This window comes from Gracilinanus agilis, chromosome 2 (genome assembly GCF_016433145.1).
Source record: "Gracilinanus agilis isolate LMUSP501 chromosome 2, AgileGrace, whole genome shotgun sequence".
NCBI classification, from domain to species: Eukaryota; Metazoa; Chordata; class Mammalia; order Didelphimorphia; family Didelphidae; genus Gracilinanus; species Gracilinanus agilis.
In genome coordinates, this window is record NC_058131.1 from 407658470 (window position 1) to 407678917 (window position 20448).

The following is a 20448-nucleotide window of genomic DNA, read 5'->3' on the forward strand; positions in this document are numbered from 1 at the left end:
TCAATATTTCCTATTGATGCTATTTGATAATTAATAATGAGATACAATGATCTTAAAGGAAATTATAGAGAACCAAAGAGTGATAGAAAGTGAGCTACAGCATATTACCAAGAAGGCTAATATATACCATCTGCACTAGTAGAGATAGTACTTACATTAAGAAACTCTCATTGTACTCACATTGAAGAAAATATTAAAGGCAAGACCCTGCAATAAGAGAATCAGAGCTCTAAGAATGTATAACAAAGGTAGCCCTGGGTGTCTTCACATGTATGACATTTACATATGTATGAAACAGTTTTCAAAACACTTCAAATGATTTCTGCCATTACTTTAATGAGCTGGCATGACATAGAGGATTGATCACCAATAACTTCATCTGTTTTTCTAAATATTGGGTCACAAGCAATGTTTGAAAATAGAAAGAAAAAAATCTTAAATATCTGTTTACCTCAACAATGTTTCCTCAAGCAACTTCAGAGCCTTCCAAGACTCCATCAATTCCTTTAATTCTCCCTGGACAAGAGCTGCTCCCTCAAGAGATGATGTCTCCATTACCAGCTGGCCATGAGCTTCGATCAAGTGCAATTGTACTTCCTTATCAGGGAATTCAGCCACCAGCCTCTGAAAGATGAGTGGCTCCATGTCAAGGTTCATAGTCTACAACTAAGATACCTGCCAGTCACTTATTAGATCAAGGGTGGGGAGCGAGGATTGATGCTAGAACCAAATAACTGTACCTCTTTAAGAGGACAAGCAACTTTAGCAAGGTATCTTTTCCACTGACTTAATATCGCTATTAAATATGCATTAATAAAATCAATTGATTAGGGAAGAAGAGTGAAGAGAGGCGGAGGATGCCAAGTTATGAGCATGAATAACAAGAAGGATAGTGGTCCCTTTAAGAGAAACAGGAATGTTTGGAAGAGAGGCAGGTTGGATAAGATAATGAGTTCTTTTTTTTTTTTTTTTTGACATCTTGAATTTGGCATGGTATTTAAGTTGAAGATGTTCAGAAGATAATTAGTGATGTATCAGAGTAGACTCGAGCTCAAGAGAGGTGAAGGCTAGATATGTTGATTTGGAGTTCTCTTCATGGAGATAATTATCAAACTCATGGAAGTGTTCTACAACGAAAAACAGGATAGAGAAAAAAGAAGGCCAAGGACAGAGTCATAAAAATATATTTACACATAAGAGATTGGCTATGGATTGTGATCCAGTCAGAGAGTCTGAGAAGTACTTGGAAAAGATAGATGGAGAACCTGGAGAGAACAAATAGTGTCCAAAAAAAAAAAAAACCTCAACAATAACCCAGAGGGGTAGAGAGTATCTAAGGGCAGAGAATGTTGGCAATGTCAAGTACTACAAAGATCAAGAAAGATGAAGACTGAGAAAAGCGATCAGATTTAGTAGTAACCTTGAAGATAGCAGTTTCCATAAGTAATGGGAGCAGTGTGGTCAAAAACCTGATTACAAGGAATTGGGATTTGACAAAGTGATCGATTGCCTTTTCTAGGAGTTTGTCTTTGAGAGAAGTGATAAAGGACTATAGCTGAGGACTATAACTTGATGTCAGGGTCAAATAAAAGACTTTTTAAAAGTATGATAGAGATCTTTCCTAATATATATATATATATATATATATATGTCAGGAAAGATCCAGAAAATAGGAAGAGACTAAAGACTTGATAAAAGGGAGAAAATATTTGAAAGGGCAAGTTTGTAGATGAGATGGGAAGGGATAGAGTAAAATACATAAATAAAGAGGCTGGAATAAAAAGGGGATACTTTTTCTTTCAAGAATGGAACAAATAAAACTGCTTGAAGGGAACAATATGATATAACATATAATGTTAAGGTAGTGGAAACCAGACCATGTAGATTTTTAAGTAAGTCAATCAGTCAATAAACATTTATTAAGTACCTATTGTATATCAGGGACTATGCTAACTAATGGAATTACAAAGAAAGGCAAAACACAGCCACCATTTTCAAAGAGCTCACAATCTAGAATGAGCATTTTGTAAGTTATCTAAGAGTCAATAGGGAGCCACTGAAGGTTTGGTTTTTGTGGGAGAAGGGAAAGGTCATGATTGATTGGGAAATGGCTAAATAAATTTTGAATTAATATGATGGAATCCTATTGTGCTAGTGTGTTATTCTTATAATATTATGTAAGAAATAATGAATGTAATGAATACAGTGAGGTATAGGAAGATATAGACTAATACAAAATGGAGTAAGTAGAACCAGGAAAATAACATGTATGACTTCAATAATGGAAACAAAAAGACGACAGAACTAAATACTTTGAAATTATAATGAAATTATAATGGCTAGAAAAAAATCGAAATTCTCCCTCCATTCTTTGGAAAGGTGGTGGTATATGGAGTACTGTATATATTAGACTTGGCTGATGTTGAACTATTTTTTTCTTTTTTCTTACAAAAAAGTCCTACGAGGAGGGAAAATGACATGGAGAGAAGAATATATTGGGAAATGTTGAGGATATAAAAACAAAGTATATCATTTTTTTTTAAAAGGCCAGAAGTGGACATAAAGCTAAACTGTCCACTTTATTACTATTATTTAAAAATTAATCATTGGAGGGAAAGACAATGATTAAGGAGTATGGAATTTATTGCAATCATATACAATCACATTTCATTCTTATTTGGTTATGTGAATGTGCTCCTTGATTATTATGGGATCTTCAATGTAGAGCTGAAAGAAACCTCAAAGACCACCTAATCTAATCCTCCCCCCTCCCACCCCAGTTCTATATATGAGTTAAATGAGGAATAAGAAAGTTAAATGACTTGTTCCAGGTCACACATGTAGTAAGTGTCAGAAGGATTTGAACCTAGGTAATTTGACTTTAGATTGAACATTCTTTCTAATGAAGAATAAAATAAGTTTCAGCAAAAAAAAAAAAAAAAAAAAAGCTATCTAGTTCTTTTTTCTACTTTTGTAAGCAGCTTATAATGAAAAGAACAGTGAAATTAATCCCCGTTTTCCTAAATCTAAGTACTATCTCTGGCACAAATTCTATAACTCTGGGCAATTCACTGAAGTTCTCTGAGTTTCTCCATCTCTAAAATTGGAATAACATTTTAATTAGGGACTCTTTTAAATGGGAAATGAGAGGACCAAATGAGACACAGTAAATGTGAAAAATTATAAACTCTCAAGTTCCATAAGTAGGAAGATATTTTTATTCTTTAATATATGAGGCAAAAGCCAGGCTTTGCAAAAATTGAGAATTAGGCCTTCTTTCTCCACATTCTGTGGACCCAAAATGCATTTTAGAGTATCAAGACTCATTGCTTATGACTAAATATGAGAATCTAGATCAGTATACTGAATCTGGGTCATTCATTCTGGGGATGCTGGCTCATTTTAAGAGAGTATTTTGTAATCTTTATTGGTTGCCTTTTGACTTTTTCCCCCTCAAACTGCATATGTACTAGTTATTTGGGGATATCAAGTGTAAAAATGCTTGTGTGAGAAGCCTGATGGTGTGTTAATCTTGAAAGACTGGTGTGTGCATTGAGCTTGGCTGGGTTTCCCTCCTCTCTAACACTGAGACCTTCAAGGGTTTATCTCTGTGATGATATTGAGAACAGAGATGGACAGGAACCAGAATTCAGATAAAGGACTTTTGGGGGTTTGGTATAGACTGTTTGCCAGGGCTTAATGAATGGCCTGGCCCCCTAAAAGTCCCCTCTGATCCCAGCTTCCTGTCAGGGACACAACAGTGGCGGACATCTTTGGGTTTGGCTTAACCAAAGCTTAATAGAGTTGTCTCCCCAAATTCCCCTTACACTCTCAGCCCAATTCAGGTATTCCCAAGGAAATCTAATCTGACCGCATATCTCTCAAACAGGGGTGGTTTATTATGACAGGATCAAGGAAGTGATAGGAGAAGGAAACCCTATTCTAACCCACAAGAAGTTTGGGATCTCTGGCCTATGCCAAGGCAATGACTTTGGCCTCAAACGTTCCTCTTCCTTCCTCTATTTCTATCAGCTAACCTAATCTAATGACAGGGAGCAAATGTCTCTCTTTAGTTGGCACAGAATAGGGTAGAATGTCTTCAGGCTGGCTCAGTGAGCTTTCCAGGTCGAAAGACCCCTCCAGCTGCTGCAGATGCCTAATCAGCCTCTCTGATGTGGTTTAGGAGAAAACAGGAACACTTTCAGGTCTCAAGGCACAAGGGAAAGAAAGGGAAAGTCCCAGGTATACAAATGTTGAATCCTGAGATGAGGTAAAGTCCTCCATCCTGCACCAAGTCCAAAGATGAAGCTCCTCCTCCCCAGTTCTATTTCCCACAAGCCTCTGTTGCTCCTTCCAATTGTCACACCTGTCCTTCAAGCTTTCTTGCAATATTCCAAAATCTCTCTGTGCCAAACCTTTCCTACACAAGGGACTGGGTTCTGGGCAAAAGGAGATGGATAGTGCTGTAGGAAAAGTTCAGCACAGGGTGACATGGTAGCTATATTCTAATCCTGGCCACAACACTATCTCACTATCTGACCTTGGACAGCTCCCTTCTCTTTCTACTTCCACATCAGCAAAATTAAGAGATTGGGCTAGATTATTTCCCAACTTCCTTCCAGCCTTCTAAATTCGTAATTCTAAGGTTCTATTGTAATAGACTTCTACTGATGAAGAGATGAAAGAGAGGAACCTGGAAAAGCAACCAAAAGGAACAGAAGCAACATGAACAAAGTGAATAATAATAATATCCTTATGGTAGGTAAGTGGAAGGACCACCAAAGACCTTGAAGATAAAAGCAAATAAAATATCCCTGGTACTGATGCTGTTCAATTAGATGAAATCAGGAGTATTCCTTTGCCCCATTACAATATTCATTTGCTTATTTTAAGAGATTCTTACTAGAATAGAAAATTCTTCCAAAATAAAAATTAATTACAGATTTTTTTCTTATTTCCCTGAGAATATTAGACCAGAAAAATATAAGGTTCTTTTTGGTACTAACATTTTATGTTTTATCTTCTATTGTTCCATCTTACAGTTTCTTTTAGCTCTAACGTTCTGTTTAACAACCTTTCGTTCTTTCCTATTACAACATACTATGTTCTATCTTCTAACATTTCATGTTGTAGGATTCCTTCTGGGTCTAATGTTCTAAGTTTAAATTTCCTTTCCATTGCTAATATTCCCTGAAACTAAGGTCTAGTGTTTTTTGTTCTCAAGTCTTTTCTGCTCTGACATTCTATGATTCTATCTCTATAAGAGAAAAGCATATGGCTTTAACTGTTCAAAGACAAGAAATCTGGGATGATATTTTACATCATGAACATAAATACAAATTTAGTTGTACCTATCTACCTGTGAAATCCTAGACTAATCTTCAGTTATTTCAACCATAGAATTGTTTATTAAAATCTGTTCAAAATGCAAAGAAGTCATAAAGAAAGCTCATTGACGAATAGAAGCAACTCCCACTTGATGCTCTCTCTACATAGATCAAGAGTCAGTTCACTTGCACACAGAACTCTGGCCTTTTCAAAACTATGTTTTAATCCTCTGCAGCTTGGCTTTCTAGAAAATGAAACACATTCCTAAGGGAAAAGTCTACTTACCTCAATATCTTCTATAGATTGGTCATCCACCTTCCACTGGCCTTCATCCCCTTGGTGGGATTCCAGCTTTTGTTTGGCCATCCCAATCCACTGCTGGAGCTCCCACAGTTTGTGGTTGAATGTCCAATGCTCCTGAACTTGCTGCTGCCTTTGTTCCATGGTTATCTACAAGACCAGGATGGCACCGAGCATGTTAGCACCAAGCTTAGATAGGTAGCTAGTTTATAAATATAAGGAGGGCAAAAGAGAAATGCCCTACCTCTGCCTTCAAATTTACTATGTGACCAAGGCAGCATAGAGGATAGAGTGCTGGGCCTAGAGTGAGCATTCAAATCTAGCCTCACATACTTACTTCTCCTTGCCTTAGTTTATTCAGCTGTAAAATGGGAATCAAAATAGTACCTGCCTCCCAGGGTGGTTGTAAAGATCAAATGAGATATGTGAAAAATACACGTTTGTAAAGTAAAGCAGTGTTTAAAACATTGAAAGCAATTGCTAAATGCTTGTCCCTTCCTGTTTCCCTTCTTCCTCTTCTCTTTTCTTTTTCTTGACTTTTGGCTTAGCTTCCAAATCTATAAAATGAGCAGGTCACCAGAAAAACCTAAGGTTCCTTACAGATCTGCTCTTCAATGAAAGTCACCTATTTATGGCATTATATTAAATCGATTTCTGGTACATTGTCTCACGAACCCATGACAAAATCAATTAAATATAATTCAGCAAGGATTTATTGTCAGCTACCTAAAAGGCACAAAAGCCTATGGCACCTCTTAACCAGATAGAAGTACCAGATGAGTTCCTCCTTCAATCCCATCTCTGTTGATAGAAATCTCTCCCTTCAAGGCTCAATTTGGGTGCTATCTTTTTTATGTTATGTACGAAGCATTCCCTCCCTGGGATACTGTCCTCTTAAAATTTCTAATGTTTTTTTCTAAACTCTTTACTTTTTGTCTTAGTAACAACTCTAAGACAGAAAGGCAAGGGCTAGTCAAATGAGATTAAAGGGCCAAGGTTCACAGAGCTAGGAAATATCTGAGGCCAAATTTGAAATCAGGTCTTCCCGACTCCAGGCCTGATCCTCTATCTACTGTGCTAACTAGCTGCTCCTTCTTATAACGTTTTGCTAAGTTCTCTCTTTTGAACTTATTTCCCTCTCTTTTGAATAAAAATGACTTGTCAGGTAAGCATGAATATGCTTGGACATATCTTTCCTGTCTTTGGATCTCCTATGGTGCCCAGGGCTTCCACATAGTAGATATTTAATGAATGCTTGCTGAGTTGAATTAAATAATTTATAATGTATTTAATTGTACTTCTTATTTCTCAAATTTCTCATATTACTAAATAGCAATGACAACATTTCTGCAGTACTTTAAAGGTTATAAAACATTTTCCTCACAATTATCCTGTGTGAGAATCTCCTGCATCTTTCAACTAATAAAATCACTCAATCAAGTATTTCTGAAGCACCCACTGTTAATGATGGGCACACAAACCCAATGAATGAAACAATTCCTACCTGAAAACCATCCAGAAGTATTTGTTGAGTGGCTGTTCTGCGGCCAGGACTGTACTAAATGCTCTGAGTTACATAAGGGCTAGAATCATGTCTTTTCTTTCCTTGGTATCTCTCCATGGAATCTAGTACAATGCTATGGTTGATGAACTCAGCCAGGGGACCCAAAGAGATTCATAATGCCATAAAGGCATAGATTCATGAGAAGCAGCATTATAATATGTAAACAGCACAATATTTAGGATCAGGAGATGTGGGTTCAAGTCTCAGCTCTGCCATATTAACTAGAGGCCCTTAGAAGAAGAGATATTCCACTCTATGAGTCTCCGTTTCTTCATTCATAAAGTCAGGATTATACAATTTCACCAACTATCTTCACTGTTAGCTTCCTCACAGGGGGAAAGCACACTGTAAACTATAATGTGCTATAGAAATATGCACTGTAGTTATTTTGGTTATTATTATTATTTAATCTCAGATAGAGTTAGTTAAGAGAAAACATGTCTCACAATTTAGAATTTGAAGGAATCTAAGAATATAAAAATGTTGAAAATACAGAAGGAATTTTAGAACTGAGAAAACTCCTCTTTAAGTCTTTGTTTCCTCACCATAAAATGGACTAGAAGAAATTGCTTTCTCAAAAGAAACACAATTGTGTTCTATTTCACTGTTTCAACCCCAAATTCTAAGTTGTGGTTAACTTAGAGTATGAATAATCACTAAAAATTCAACCCTTTTACTGGCCTTTTAAAAATGTAATTTAAAATTTCCAACTAACAAGCATTTGTTTTTATTCCTTCTCATTCTCCCTCCATGATGAGTAAGAAAAGAGAAAAACAAAATTCTTCTATCAGTGTATATAGTCGAGCAAAAAAAAAAAAATTCCCACATCAACCATGTCCAAAAAAAAAGTCATATTTGATATATTAAGTCCACAACCTTTCTGTTAGGTAATGATTAGTAACATCTTTCTCCTTGGCCTCCTAAGACAATACTAGATTTGAAGTCATAACGCCTGGGTTCATGACCTAACTACAACTTATTAGTTATTTGACCATGGGATGGGCAGGACCTATTTTTTTATTTTTCTTTGTAGTTGTGGTGTTTAGTATAGTGTATGGCACATAAGCAAGCACTTAATAAATATTTATTTACTGACAGCCTCTGTTAAGTTTTTCTCATCTGTAAAATGGGGACAATTATGCTCAGACTATCTACCTCACCAGGCTTATTATGAGAATTCAGTGAGATAATAGTACATGTGAAAGGATTTTGCAAAATATAAAGTACATATAAGTTGCAACTTTAACTGATGTTTGATAACTTACCTCCAAAGACCTCTTTAAGGTCTGGTAATCAGATAAAAATTGACTGATTTTATGTTGGTGTCTGGGATTCGTCTGAATGAGGGGCTTCAGGTCTTCAATCTGAACTTCAAGCTCTTGCAAGCCTTCCTGGAGGTGCTATAATGAAAAGAAGGAAAGAGAGAGTTCATCTCTTTGGCAGAATAAACATCATTATGTGAAAGAAATAAGGGTAAGTAGGGTAAGGAGTTGGAGTAGCTTGTCTGAAGAGGAAGGGGCTCCCCAAAATAGTGACATTCTAAAGTATGAGAAATATAATCTGCTTGGTATCCAGAACACAAAGGAAGTTTTGGGGAAGGGATCCCAAACTAGAAGAATGAGCCAGATGTAATACAATAAAATTTAATAGGGATAAAAGTTGTCTTTACTTTGAATTCAAAGAACCACTCATCTAAATGTAGGATGAGGGAGAAGAGCTAGGCCATGAAAAAAGTGTCAAGTGGGATGAGAGGGCATGGATGGACCAAATCATTCAAATCTGGCCTCAGACACTTCCTAGCTATGTAAATAATCATTTAACCACCCTTGCCTAGCCCTTACCACTCTTCTGCCTTGGAACAAATATATAGTATTGATTCTAGGACACAAGGTAAAGGTTTTAAAAAAAAAGTCATCAAATCCTTTGAAGAATTTTAGTGCAAGCTCTTGACTCAAGACTCTAAGATCTCAGGTGACATGGTGGGTTGTATGTAATTCAGGCTATGTTCACCAACCTGGTCAAACCAAACCTGCAGTACTCTGTTCAGTTGTAGTTATCACATATTAAGAAAGACGCTGATAAATTGAATTGTGTCCAGACCAAGATGATAAGAAGAAGGGAAGGAAACAAGCATTTATTAAGCACTATGTGTCAAGCACTGTTAAGCATTTTACAAATATTATTTTATCCTCGTGATAAACTTAGGAGAAACAGACTATTATTATTTCCATTTTATAGTAAAAGAAACGAGTCAGACAAAGGTTAAATAATTTGTTCAGGGTCACAGCTAGTAAGTGTCAGAGGTGCAATTTGGACTTGGATCTCCAGGCCCAGAGCTATAACCATTATGCCACCTATCTTGTCATAGAGAATCAGGTGAAGGAACTGGGGAATGTTTCACCTAGAAAAGGAGAACATGATAATTGTCATTAAGTACTTGCAGGACTAATATGTCAAAGAAGGATTAGCCTTATTCTGCTCTTAGAGAGTAGAACTAAGACCAATGAGTGGAACTCTAGAACAATTAGAGCTGCCTGAAAGTGGGTCTGCCTCATAAGGCAATGAGCATCCCAATATTAGAAATCTTCAGTTAGAGACCCTTTTGGAGAAGGTGTAGGGGTAAGTTGTATTTAGGTATAGGTTGGAATATTTGGCCTATGAATTTCCTCCTAGCTCTGAGAATCTAGAAATATCTAGAAGCAAAGCTACATCAAAGTAAAAAGAGACACATTCAGTGATTAATGAGTTTCAGGAAATACATTTGCCATAAATACCTATGTGAAATATATGTTTATAGACTGAGAAAACTTACAAAAAAGTTACTTTTTTTTAAAACCCTTAACTTCTGTGTATTGGCTCATAGGTGGAAGAGTGGTAAGGGTGGGCAATGGGGGTCAAGTGACTTGCCCAGGGTCACACAGCTTGGAAGTGTCTGAGGCCGGATTTGAACCTAGGACCTCCCGGTCTCTAGGCCTGGCTCTTAATCCACTGAGCTACCCAGCTGCCCCAAAAGTTACTTTTCACATGGAGAACAACAGCTTATTTTCTATGTAAAATTTACTTGTTTCTAAAATGGATACCAACAGCAATAACCTTAATTATGGTACAAACTTCATTCTTCAACCAAAAAATTCCTTCTAAATTAGCAATTCCCAGGCTTGGCCTGTTCTGACATGTTCTTAATTTATTTTCTGTTTATTTAAAATGAAGGTCATAGCCCTTCCTTATTAGGACGGCTTAACATTCTTAAAATGTGCTTTTGTTGTTGGGATTTTTAAAAACCATAGAAATTATCCACTAGAGAAAAAAAAAAGAAGAAACAAAATCTTGTTGCTAGTCTTGACAAATAGTATTTTTGAGGTAGTAAGAAAGGTGCCATGTACAAATGGGCAAGTTTTTGAGTTAGGAAAATCTGAGTTTTTTCTTTCACTTCTTTTACTTTAGTTGTGTGCCCTCTTTTAAGGCTAAATTAGATGGTTGCCACTCTGCATGTGTGGATGGAATTTTCACTCCTGGAGTTCTCTATATACATAGAATTAAGGTTTTATACCTCAAAAAAGCTTTTTTTTCTTTAAAAAAAACTTCAGTGGAGATGAAGAAAAAAAGACATTAGGGAAAATATGGTAGCTGTGTTCAAGTATTAGAAAATTTGTTAAGTGGATGGAAGATTAGACTTGTCTGATTAGCCCACTAAGGACAGAACTGGGAGCACCTAGTGGAAGTGAAAAAGGGGAAAATTTATGTTTTATGTCAGAAAAAAAAAATTTCACAATCAGATTTTATTCCAAACAGAATGGGCTACCTAAGCAGAGGGTGGGTTCTCCATAATTAAGGGTCTTTCAGCAAAGTCTAGATAAATAAGGGGTTTTGGGGGGGTATAGATTTAGGCTAGATCCTCAATGAGCTACTTTTAAGGTAAAAAAAATTATGTGACAACAGTCATCAGTTAAATAAAAGCATTCACTGGGATAGAGATTAACCATAGTTTGGATGTATGACCTAAAGCCATGAATTCAGGGCTAACAGTGATTTACGGTCACTGGATCCTTGGCTAAAACATATGCCTACATTACCTCACTTACCTGCAAGCGCTGGAGTTGGTCCTGCTTACTAGGGAGGTCACACTGAAACTCCTTTTCTGCTTCTGCTCTGATGTGGAGATCTGCTAACTTCTTTTGCAGTGGTTCAAATGCAGTATCAAAGTCATGGTGCTGAGATATTGCACTCTAGAGAGAAAGTGACACACAGCATGAAAAACAAGCCATTTCTTCATCTGGACTTAAAAAAAAAACCTTTTTAGACGTGTCTTGGTTTTATATGATTATTCACTTACAAAAATGTACAATATGGAAATATGTTTTACATGATAATACATGTATAACCCAGATCAAATTGCTTGCCAGCTCTGGGAGGAAGGTGGGAAAGGAAATTTAGATTATATAACTTCAGAAAACCTGTGTGCAAATTTGTTCTTACACATAATTGATAATAATAAAATTAAAACCCTTACCTCCCATCTTAGAATCAATATTGTGTATTGTAAGGGCTAGGCAATGGAGGTTAAGTGACTTGTCTAGAGTCACACAGCTAGGAAATATTTAAGTTCAGATTTGAACCCAGCACCTTCCATCTCTAGGCCTGGCTCTGAAACCACTGAGCCAACTAGCTACCTCCCCCATCTGGACCTTTTAATGAAATCCATGTGATGTGTAATACAAATAAAGAAGAGACTTCTTCAAGTATTTAAAGTATTGTCCTGGGGGAAATGAAGAATGTTTCTTCTGTGTGGTTCTCTCTCTCTCTCTTTTTTTTTTTTTTAAAACCCTTGTACTTTGGTGTATTGTCTCATAGGTGGAAGAGTGGTAAGGGTAGGCAATGGGGGTCAAGTGACTTGCCCAGGGTCACACAGCTGGGAAGTGTCTGAGGCCGGATTTGAACCTAGGACCTCCTGTCTCTAGGCCTGACTCTCAATCCACTGAGCTACCCAGCTGCCCCTGTGTGGTTCTCTCTTATGTATTATGCTTATTTATGTGTTAAGTTTCTTTGGTTGTATATAAGCTCCTTGAAAGCAGAGACCATTTTATTTTTTGTTTTAATCTCTGTAACCCGTGTTTAGCAAAATGAGAGACAAAATACAATTATGTACAAGCAAACTACAAGAAAAATGGAAAATAATCAACTGACAGAAGACCCTAGAATGAAAAGAAATTGGGAAAGGCTTCCTCTAGAAGATGGGATTTTAGCTGGGACTTGAAGGAAGGCAAAAGGCAGAGAGACAGGAGCTCAGCCAAGTAAAAGTGATTTACAGCTGAAAGGCCTTGAGAGAAACAGTAGAGGAGAGGCCGGTCAGTGATATTTAAGGAATGACATTCTTGCAGAAGTTGGGGGCAGTTAGACTAGATGACCTCTAAGGTCCATCAAATTCTCAGGTTCTCCGACTTCGTGACTCTTCATACCTTGAATTGCCACCATGATCAAGGAATTTATCACGACACTCACTTGTAACTTGCTGTTTCTTTGTAAGAGACTGTTATGAAGCGGGTCTCTTTCCCTGATAGTGTTGTCCACCTCTTCTAGGAAAGACTGTGCCCGTTCCTCACCAAATACGCTGATCAACAAATCCTTCTTCAGTTTTAACATGATCAATTGTTCCTTCAGGCGTGAGCTTTCAGCCAGGGCTGCCTAAAGAACAAGTCTCTGATGAATTATTAGAGAATTTAATGGTACAAAAAATTTTTTCAAAGAAATCCATTCACACTTGTTCAAGTCAGTAAATAGTGCAAGTTCGTTAGTGTAAGTTTCCAGAAGCAAAGAGATCTCACCCAGAAACCAAAGCTTGCTGTAATAAGAAAAAACTGAATGCTTGTGGCTTTAAAAAGCCCTCAACATTATTTTGAGAGGCTTTTTCACACCAGATTTTTATACCAAGCATATCTCTTGAAGAATAGTTGTCCAATTGTTACTAGGCTGCTTCCTCTTCTTTCTGGAATTTCACCCCCCAAATGGAAGAGAATCATTTAAAGAAGAACCACCCAGCCTGGAGCATCAGTATAAGACTTTCTTCATTGAGGAGAAGAGGATGACTCTATACAGTGCATCTGCATGGATGAGTTCCTGGGCATGAAAGAACTCCGCTCACCTAAGAGAAAGGAAGGTCCCGGCCTCACCCAAGGGGGAACTCCCTGAACTCTCTATGGAAAAAATGGAAATCTGAAATTTAATGAGGCACTGGAACTTCTACCTGACAGGTGTCAAACACTTGGCTCTTTAGACCTTGCACTCCTGAGAGCAGCCTGAAGTTGGGGAAGGGGGCAGCTAAGTGGCTCAGTGGAAAGAGAGCCAGGCCTGGAGCCTGGGAGATTCTGGGTTCAAATCTGACCTCAGACACTTCCTAGCTGTGTGACCCTGGGCAAGTCATTTAACCCCAACTGCCTAGCCTTTACGACTCTTCTGCCTTGGAACTCATACTTAGTATCAAACAGAAGGTAAGCGTTTTAAAAACATATAATTGGGAAATATTTAACAAAGTAAAAATACAATAAAACATAGATAATACTAATATGAGGTTTTTAAGTAAACATGCAAGGATCCTTTAATTTGACACTACTGCACTCCCCGTCTGCTTCTTCTTTTCCCTCTTTCTTTCCAGGTTTCTCTCTGAAACTACATGTATCATGTCTCAAAACAAGAAGGAAGAATAGTTTTCTTCTCCCAACCTCCCAAGTCAACTACCCACCCCTGTCCCCTCCTATGCAGTTTTTTTTTTTTTTTTTTTTTTATCCTGGGACTCCATTCTAGGAGCATAGGGCCACAACCAGTAGGCAATGGGTCGCTCAGGGTCACCCAGCTGGGAAGTGTCTGAGGCCGGATTTGAACCTAGGACCTTTCGTCTCCAGGCCTGGCTCTCAATCCTCTGAGCTAGCCCAGCTGCCCCTACTTTAGGTTGCAGTTTCTTTAGCAGATGTAGTTTTTACAGGGTGGGGTTGCTAGCCCCACGCCCAACCCTCCTCCTTTTTCATCCGGGCTAGGGACCATCCTTAGCCCAGGAGTGGTAAGGGTGGGCAATAGGAGTCAAGTTACTTGCCCAAGGTCATACAGCTGGAAGTGTCCGAGGCTGGACTTGAACCTAGGACCTCCAGTCTCTAGGTCTGGCTCTCAATCCACTGAGCTACCCAGCTGCCCCCTCTCTCTCCTATGCAGTCTATACTCCATTATTCTTTTATCAGTGAGGAGGGTCTTATACAAATGATCCAAAGGTTACTCTATTCTAATCAAAAGTATAGCTGGCTTTTACAAAGCACTTTTAACTTTGCAAAGAACTGTAGGTGTTATTTCACTTGAATCTCAGAAAATACCCCTTGGACTAGGTACTTCAGGCACTGGGCCAGTTTTGAAGAGGAGGAAACTAGGGATGAGAGAGAAGTTAAGTCATGAGTCCAGAGGCATGAGGCTAGTAAATGTTTGAGACAGGATTTAAACCTAGTTTTTGTTGACCCAGCAAGTCCCTGGTCTCAAGAAAAGACTGTTGGAGCTGGGACTATAAATATCCCTGGAGAACCAACCTGGAGGGTTCTGATTTCCTTGACCTCTCCCAGACATCCAGCTACCCCCTGGACTTCCCCTTGGGCCCTGGGAGGAGGGACTTGGTGGGAGGTGGAATGTGGACTCTCAGTCTAGTATTCTATCCACTATTCTAGAGGTCATCAAGTCTTAAATCAGTAGCAAAATCCAAGGGACACTGACTGGAGGAGATAATTTTGAAATGATGCTATTTGCTGACATGAGGCAAGGGCAGTGGCTGACTGCATATTCAGCTAGTGGACCTCATGGAGCCTGCAGATGCCTTCACTCTCTTGATGTTTTCCTTGCCAACTTCAACATCCTGACCACTTCCTCCACAAAGCCTTCCTAAACTACTCCCATTGCCCATACTGATGGAATTTCCTCTTTTCTGAATTCCCAAAACAGTAATCTAGTTCTGCTCCTAGGAATAGAATAGATGGAGAGCAACGGGTGGGAGTTATAATGAAGGGATGGATTATTTTGGTCACTACTGCTCATAAAGATCACTTTGAAGAGTGTGAGATATGGTCAGTTCCTTTATAGATATTGAAACAGAACTAAATTGTACATATTGTACAGGAACTAAACTGGACACATCTTAGATCACAGTAAGTAGAACTGAGAACTTAAAAATCATCTAGATTGATTCGCCTCAATTTACAGATGGCCAGAGGGTCTTAGTGACTTTTTCATCACCAAACCTGATGGTCTTTTCTCAGTCCTCATCTTTCTTGATCCATTGCATGTGACACTGTTGACCAGCCTTATCTTGTGTGGACTGTCTCTTTTCTGCATTTTCAAAATCTTCTCCTAGTTTTCTAGCTGCCTGTCTAGTCACTCCTTAATTCCTTTTGCTGGCTCATCATCTATATCATACCCCTCATTTATGGGTATTCTTCAAAGTTCTGTCCTAGGTCCCCTTCTCTTCTCACTGTGCATTCTTTCTTCATGCCTCATTAGCTCCCATGGGTTTAACTATTATCTCTATGCAGATAACACATGCCTATATATCCAGGCCCAGGGTCTCCCCTTACTTTCAGTCTTGCATCACCAATTGCTTTTTGAACATTTCAAATTGGATATCCCAGAGACATCTTAAACTCATTATGTCCCAAACAGAACTCATCTTTCTACCAAAATATTTCTTTCTTCTAAACTTCCCTATTTCTAAGGACACCATGATTATTCTAGTCTCCCAAGTTCATAATTTTGGCATTATCCTCAGCTTCTCCCTCTCACACATTTCATATCCAATTGGTTCCCACATTTTGCCTTTTCTATCTATGAAATATCTTGCATATGGCTCCTCTACTTACGTAACTACCACCTTCAAGCAGTCACACCTTACTCAGATGATTAAAAATGTTTACACTTTGGCCTCCCTTTCTCAAGTCTCTCCCACTCTAGCACATTATTGAAAGTTAGGCTGCCTCAGTGACCAATTGTTCCCAGTCTTGACTGTCAGTCAGTGTTGGGTGAGGCTCTGTTGTGGAAGGTGACACTGAGTCTGCAGCTTTTTATATTACTAGTCCCTTACCCTACCTGGGATGTTTGTACCCTGCCTGAAAATTGTCATGTACTTAGTCCTACCTTGGGGAGGAAGTGAGATGCAAGAACTCAACCCTTTTGCTGATGTGGACTTATTCTAATTGTCTTTTTCTCATTACAAAAGTAGAAAGGCTGGCTCCATCTTTGAAGCCATTTGCTGATCTCCATTGATCAGCCAGTCAACATAATAAATTTCTTTTAATTTCTTTTTGTACCAAATTTTGCCTTGTTATGCAGGGTGAAAGCCTGAACAGAGAATTTTCCTTTCAACATCATCTTACCCTCAAATTGATGCTAAAGTGATATTCCTTGAATGTAAGTCTGACCATATGACACCCCAACTCAATCAACTCTTCTGTTAACTTTATCTCTATGTTAGGCAGCAAAGTTGCACAGTAGATTAAAGGACCAAGACTGGAGTCAGAAAGACCTGAGTACAAGTATAGCTTTAGATATTTACTAGCTTGTGTGTCCCATGGCAAATCACTTAACATCTATTTGCCTCCTCAATCTACCAGGATCAAATGAGATAGTATCTGTACAAAGCATTTAGCACAGTGCTTGGCCCAGTGGAGGCACTTAATAAATGCATTTTTCTTTCTTCCCCTTGTCCAGAGGTGTAATCTTTCAATGGGACTAGCTTGATCTATTCTATGGGTCTTCTGGTTTTCTTAGATCTATAAGTTGTTCTCCAGCAAGAAATTAATGCATCCAGCTGTGATCTAAGTTTGGCATTAGAATATATATTTACCCCAAAGGTGAGAGTTCTTGGAAGAGATTTACCCAATTAGCAAATCATATGCAAACATATACAAAACAAATGGTTATTCTCTCTACTTGAAATCTGGGTTAATAAAAATTCTTTTCTTGAAGATTAGTCATTGTCATAAAGGTAACATTTAAAGGTAATATCTTTTTAGATTTGATTTAAAAAACCATAAAATATCAGAAGTAGGAGGGACCTTAAAATTACAGAATAGGAGAGCTGGAAGAAATTTTAAAGACTATCACACTCAAAGAGCACTAAAAGACTGCCTGCCCTTTGATCCAGCCATACCATTGCTGGGTTTGTACCCCAAAGAGATCATAGGGAAAAAAACATGTACAAAAATATTTATAGCCGCACTCTTTGTGGTGACAAAAAACTGAAAACCAGGGGATGCCCTTCAATTAGGAAATGGCTGAACAAATTGTGATATATGCTGGTGATAGAATACTACTGTGCTCAAAGGAATAAAGAACTGGAGGAATTCCATGTGAACTGGAAAGACCTCCAGGAATTGATGCAGAGTGAAAGGAGCAGAGGCAGGAGAACCTTATACACAGAGACTGATACACTGTGATAAAATTGAATGTAATGGACTTCTGTACTAGCAGCAATGCAATGACCCAGGATAATTCTGAGGGATTTATAGAAAAGAATGCTACCCACATTCAGAGGAAGAACTACAGGAGTGGAAACACAGAAGAAAAACAACTGCTTGAACACTTGGGTTGATGCAGACATGATTTGGGATGTAGACTCTAAATGACTACACCAATGCAACTATCAATTATATGGAAATAAGTCTTGATTGATGACACATATTAAAACCAGTGGATATGTGTGTTGGCTATGGGGGTGTGGGAGGGAGTAGAGGGGAGAGTAAGAACATGAATCATGTAACCATGGAAATCTTTTCTAAAAAATAAAAATTCAATTGTAAAAAAAATACTATCACCATCACGATAAATGGTAAATATTTACAAAGTAGCTTAAAACATGCAAAACACTTTGTAAACATTATCTCATTTGAGCCTCAAAAAAGTCTTGTGAAATGGGTACTTCAGGTACCTTCTTTTCCAAAGTAGGAAACAGATTACTAGAAGGAAAAAATACCATAGAATCATAATAAAATTGGAAAGGTCTTTAGAGATCATTTAGTATTTTACATATGGTGAAACTGAGACTTTTTGTTGTTGTTTAGTTGTGTCCAACTCTTCATGACCCCATTTGGAGTTTTCTTGGCAGACATACTGAAGTGGTCTGTCATTTCCTTCTCTGGCTCATCTTATGAGGAAACTGAGGCAAAGACTTTCCTAGGTCACACAGCTCAAAAGTATCTGAGGCCAGATTTGAATTCAGGAAGATGATTTTTCCTCATTCCAGGCCCAGCACTCTGTTCACTGTGCCACCTACTTGTCCTAAGCTGAGGCTTAGAGAAGGGAAATGATTGGCTCAAAGTCTCAAGCCCATATTATTTCTCACTATAATTAAATTCTTGGGTGATAATTGCACCAATTTATTATACTACCTGGATAACATATGGATTTTAATAGATGCTGTCAGTATCACAATCCAAACAATTATGAAGTGGATAGTGTTATGTTGGTTTTAACAGTGATATCTGTGGGTAGGTGTAGTTATGCCAGCTGATCAGTAACCTGCTGGATTAACTCCTCCCCCACTGAGAGGCTTGAATGAAAAGGGAGGGGCACAGTCTAGATTGCTCAGTGCTCCTTTCTCTCCCCTCCCAACAAGCAGATAGAAATCAGTTGGAAATGGTGGTTGGACTGATGTCTTCTGGCAAGGCTAGGCCAGGCTATCTCCTAAAGATGTTGACTTTCTTAACTTATTTCCCCACAGGTTTGACTAAGGAATAATGGGAGAAGCTTGATGTCATGAAATTATCAGGGACAGAAGGAGGATCTGACTTGTATGGGTCACATAGCTGAAGGAACTAAGCTTAAAAATGATTGTGAGTATTCCCCAAAATAACAGCCAGGCACTACTCCCAAAAGATGAAGGTTTACTGATAAGTGAGGAAGGGAAAGGGAGGGAGGTTTTGTCAAGGATATAATAAAGTCTGGGAAGCCCTAAATTGTTAGGTTGAAACAGCCCCTCCCCCAAGGAGGGAGAAGGTAGCCTTTATATCTAGCTTGCCCTCAATGCCTATAAGTAATCTCTGCTACCATCTAAATAACTAAATAACAATTGTGCGGTTGCTGGAAAGATTTAGTTCAGCTAAACAGACTAGCTGCTAGGAAGAACCAAAATGGCTTGTGTAGATTTTAAGCCACAAGGCCTCCAAAGCAATCAAGAACTGAGATTGTGTTGCATTCTGAACACATCCCCTATGTGTTCAGAGAGACCTGCTCACTTCAACTGCCAGGAATCAACTGCCCCCAAACTGCCCCTCACCCATAGTTCTCTGGGGGTGGGGCTGAAATTTTGGGTTGAGGCCTGACCCTGTATCTTGCAGGAATTCCACCCTGCCATCTCCATGTTACAATAGTCAAGCATTATTATTTTGAAATGAAGGAGATCATAGGATTATACAATCATAAAGGTAAAAAAGCCTTTAGAGGTCAGCTAGTCTAATCTCTATCTTGTGTAACATGGAAGGAAGGGAATAAGCACTCACTATGTACCAAATTAAGCACCTATATATATGCCAAAAACCATGATAAGTGATTTACAAATATTGTCTCATTTAATCCTTATAACAACCCTGGAAGGCTATTATTATCCCAATTTTGTGGTTGAGAAAACAAACAGAGGCTAAGTACCTTACCTAGGACCACACAGTTATAAATATTTGAGGTGAGATTTAAATTCTGGTCTTCCTGACTCTAGGTCCCAAGGTCTATCCACTATGTCACACCTCCTCTGCAAATCATACAATCCCTGGTAGCCCCCTAGTATGCCTATGTCCAGAATGATAGCAAGAAACATTTTATTTACTAGGTGTTAATGGCTGCTTATCCACCACTCTCAGTAAGCTGCCCCCATGTATATTCCCTTCCTGCACAAATTAAAAAGAACCTAGTGTAGTCTTCCTCTCATGACACCATCTTTATTTACCTCGATCTGTGGCACAAAGGTATGTATAGACGGGAGATCAGGAAGGCTGTTGGTGACAGCCAAGAGATTCTGGGTCAATGCCTTCCACAGCTGGAACTCTTGAATTGGGTGCTGAAAGTGCTGCCACAGGTCTGTCCCAGAACGATTTCTCAGTTTAGAGGAATATTCTTTAGCCCTGTAAGGATCAAAAGGAGACTCAGAAAACTGTCTTAGCAGGATGGCATTAATCACACAGCCCTCCCTGGGGCTCTTAAGGAGACATGCATACTGGTCAGGATGAAAATCTCTCAGCTTTCTCATC

The 20448-nt window shown here is 38.5% G+C and overlaps 1 protein-coding gene across 1 annotated transcript in view; it reads right to left on the reverse strand.

Moving 5' to 3' along the window:
* Window positions 1-362: 362 nt before the first annotated feature.
* The window catches only part of SYNE3 (spectrin repeat containing nuclear envelope family member 3), a 137527-nt gene continuing 117441 nt past the window's right edge, over window positions 363-20448 (reverse strand). The window contains exons 9-14 of the mRNA XM_044664583.1: window positions 20148-20322; window positions 12692-12874; window positions 11275-11418; window positions 8458-8592; window positions 5614-5778; window positions 363-624 (exon numbers count right to left, since the gene is read on the reverse strand). Of these exons, the coding sequence (XP_044520518.1) occupies window positions 448-624; window positions 5614-5778; window positions 8458-8592; window positions 11275-11418; window positions 12692-12874; window positions 20148-20322 (979 nt within the window). The 3' untranslated portion in view covers window positions 363-447. The remainder of the gene's footprint in view (window positions 625-5613; window positions 5779-8457; window positions 8593-11274; window positions 11419-12691; window positions 12875-20147; window positions 20323-20448) is intronic.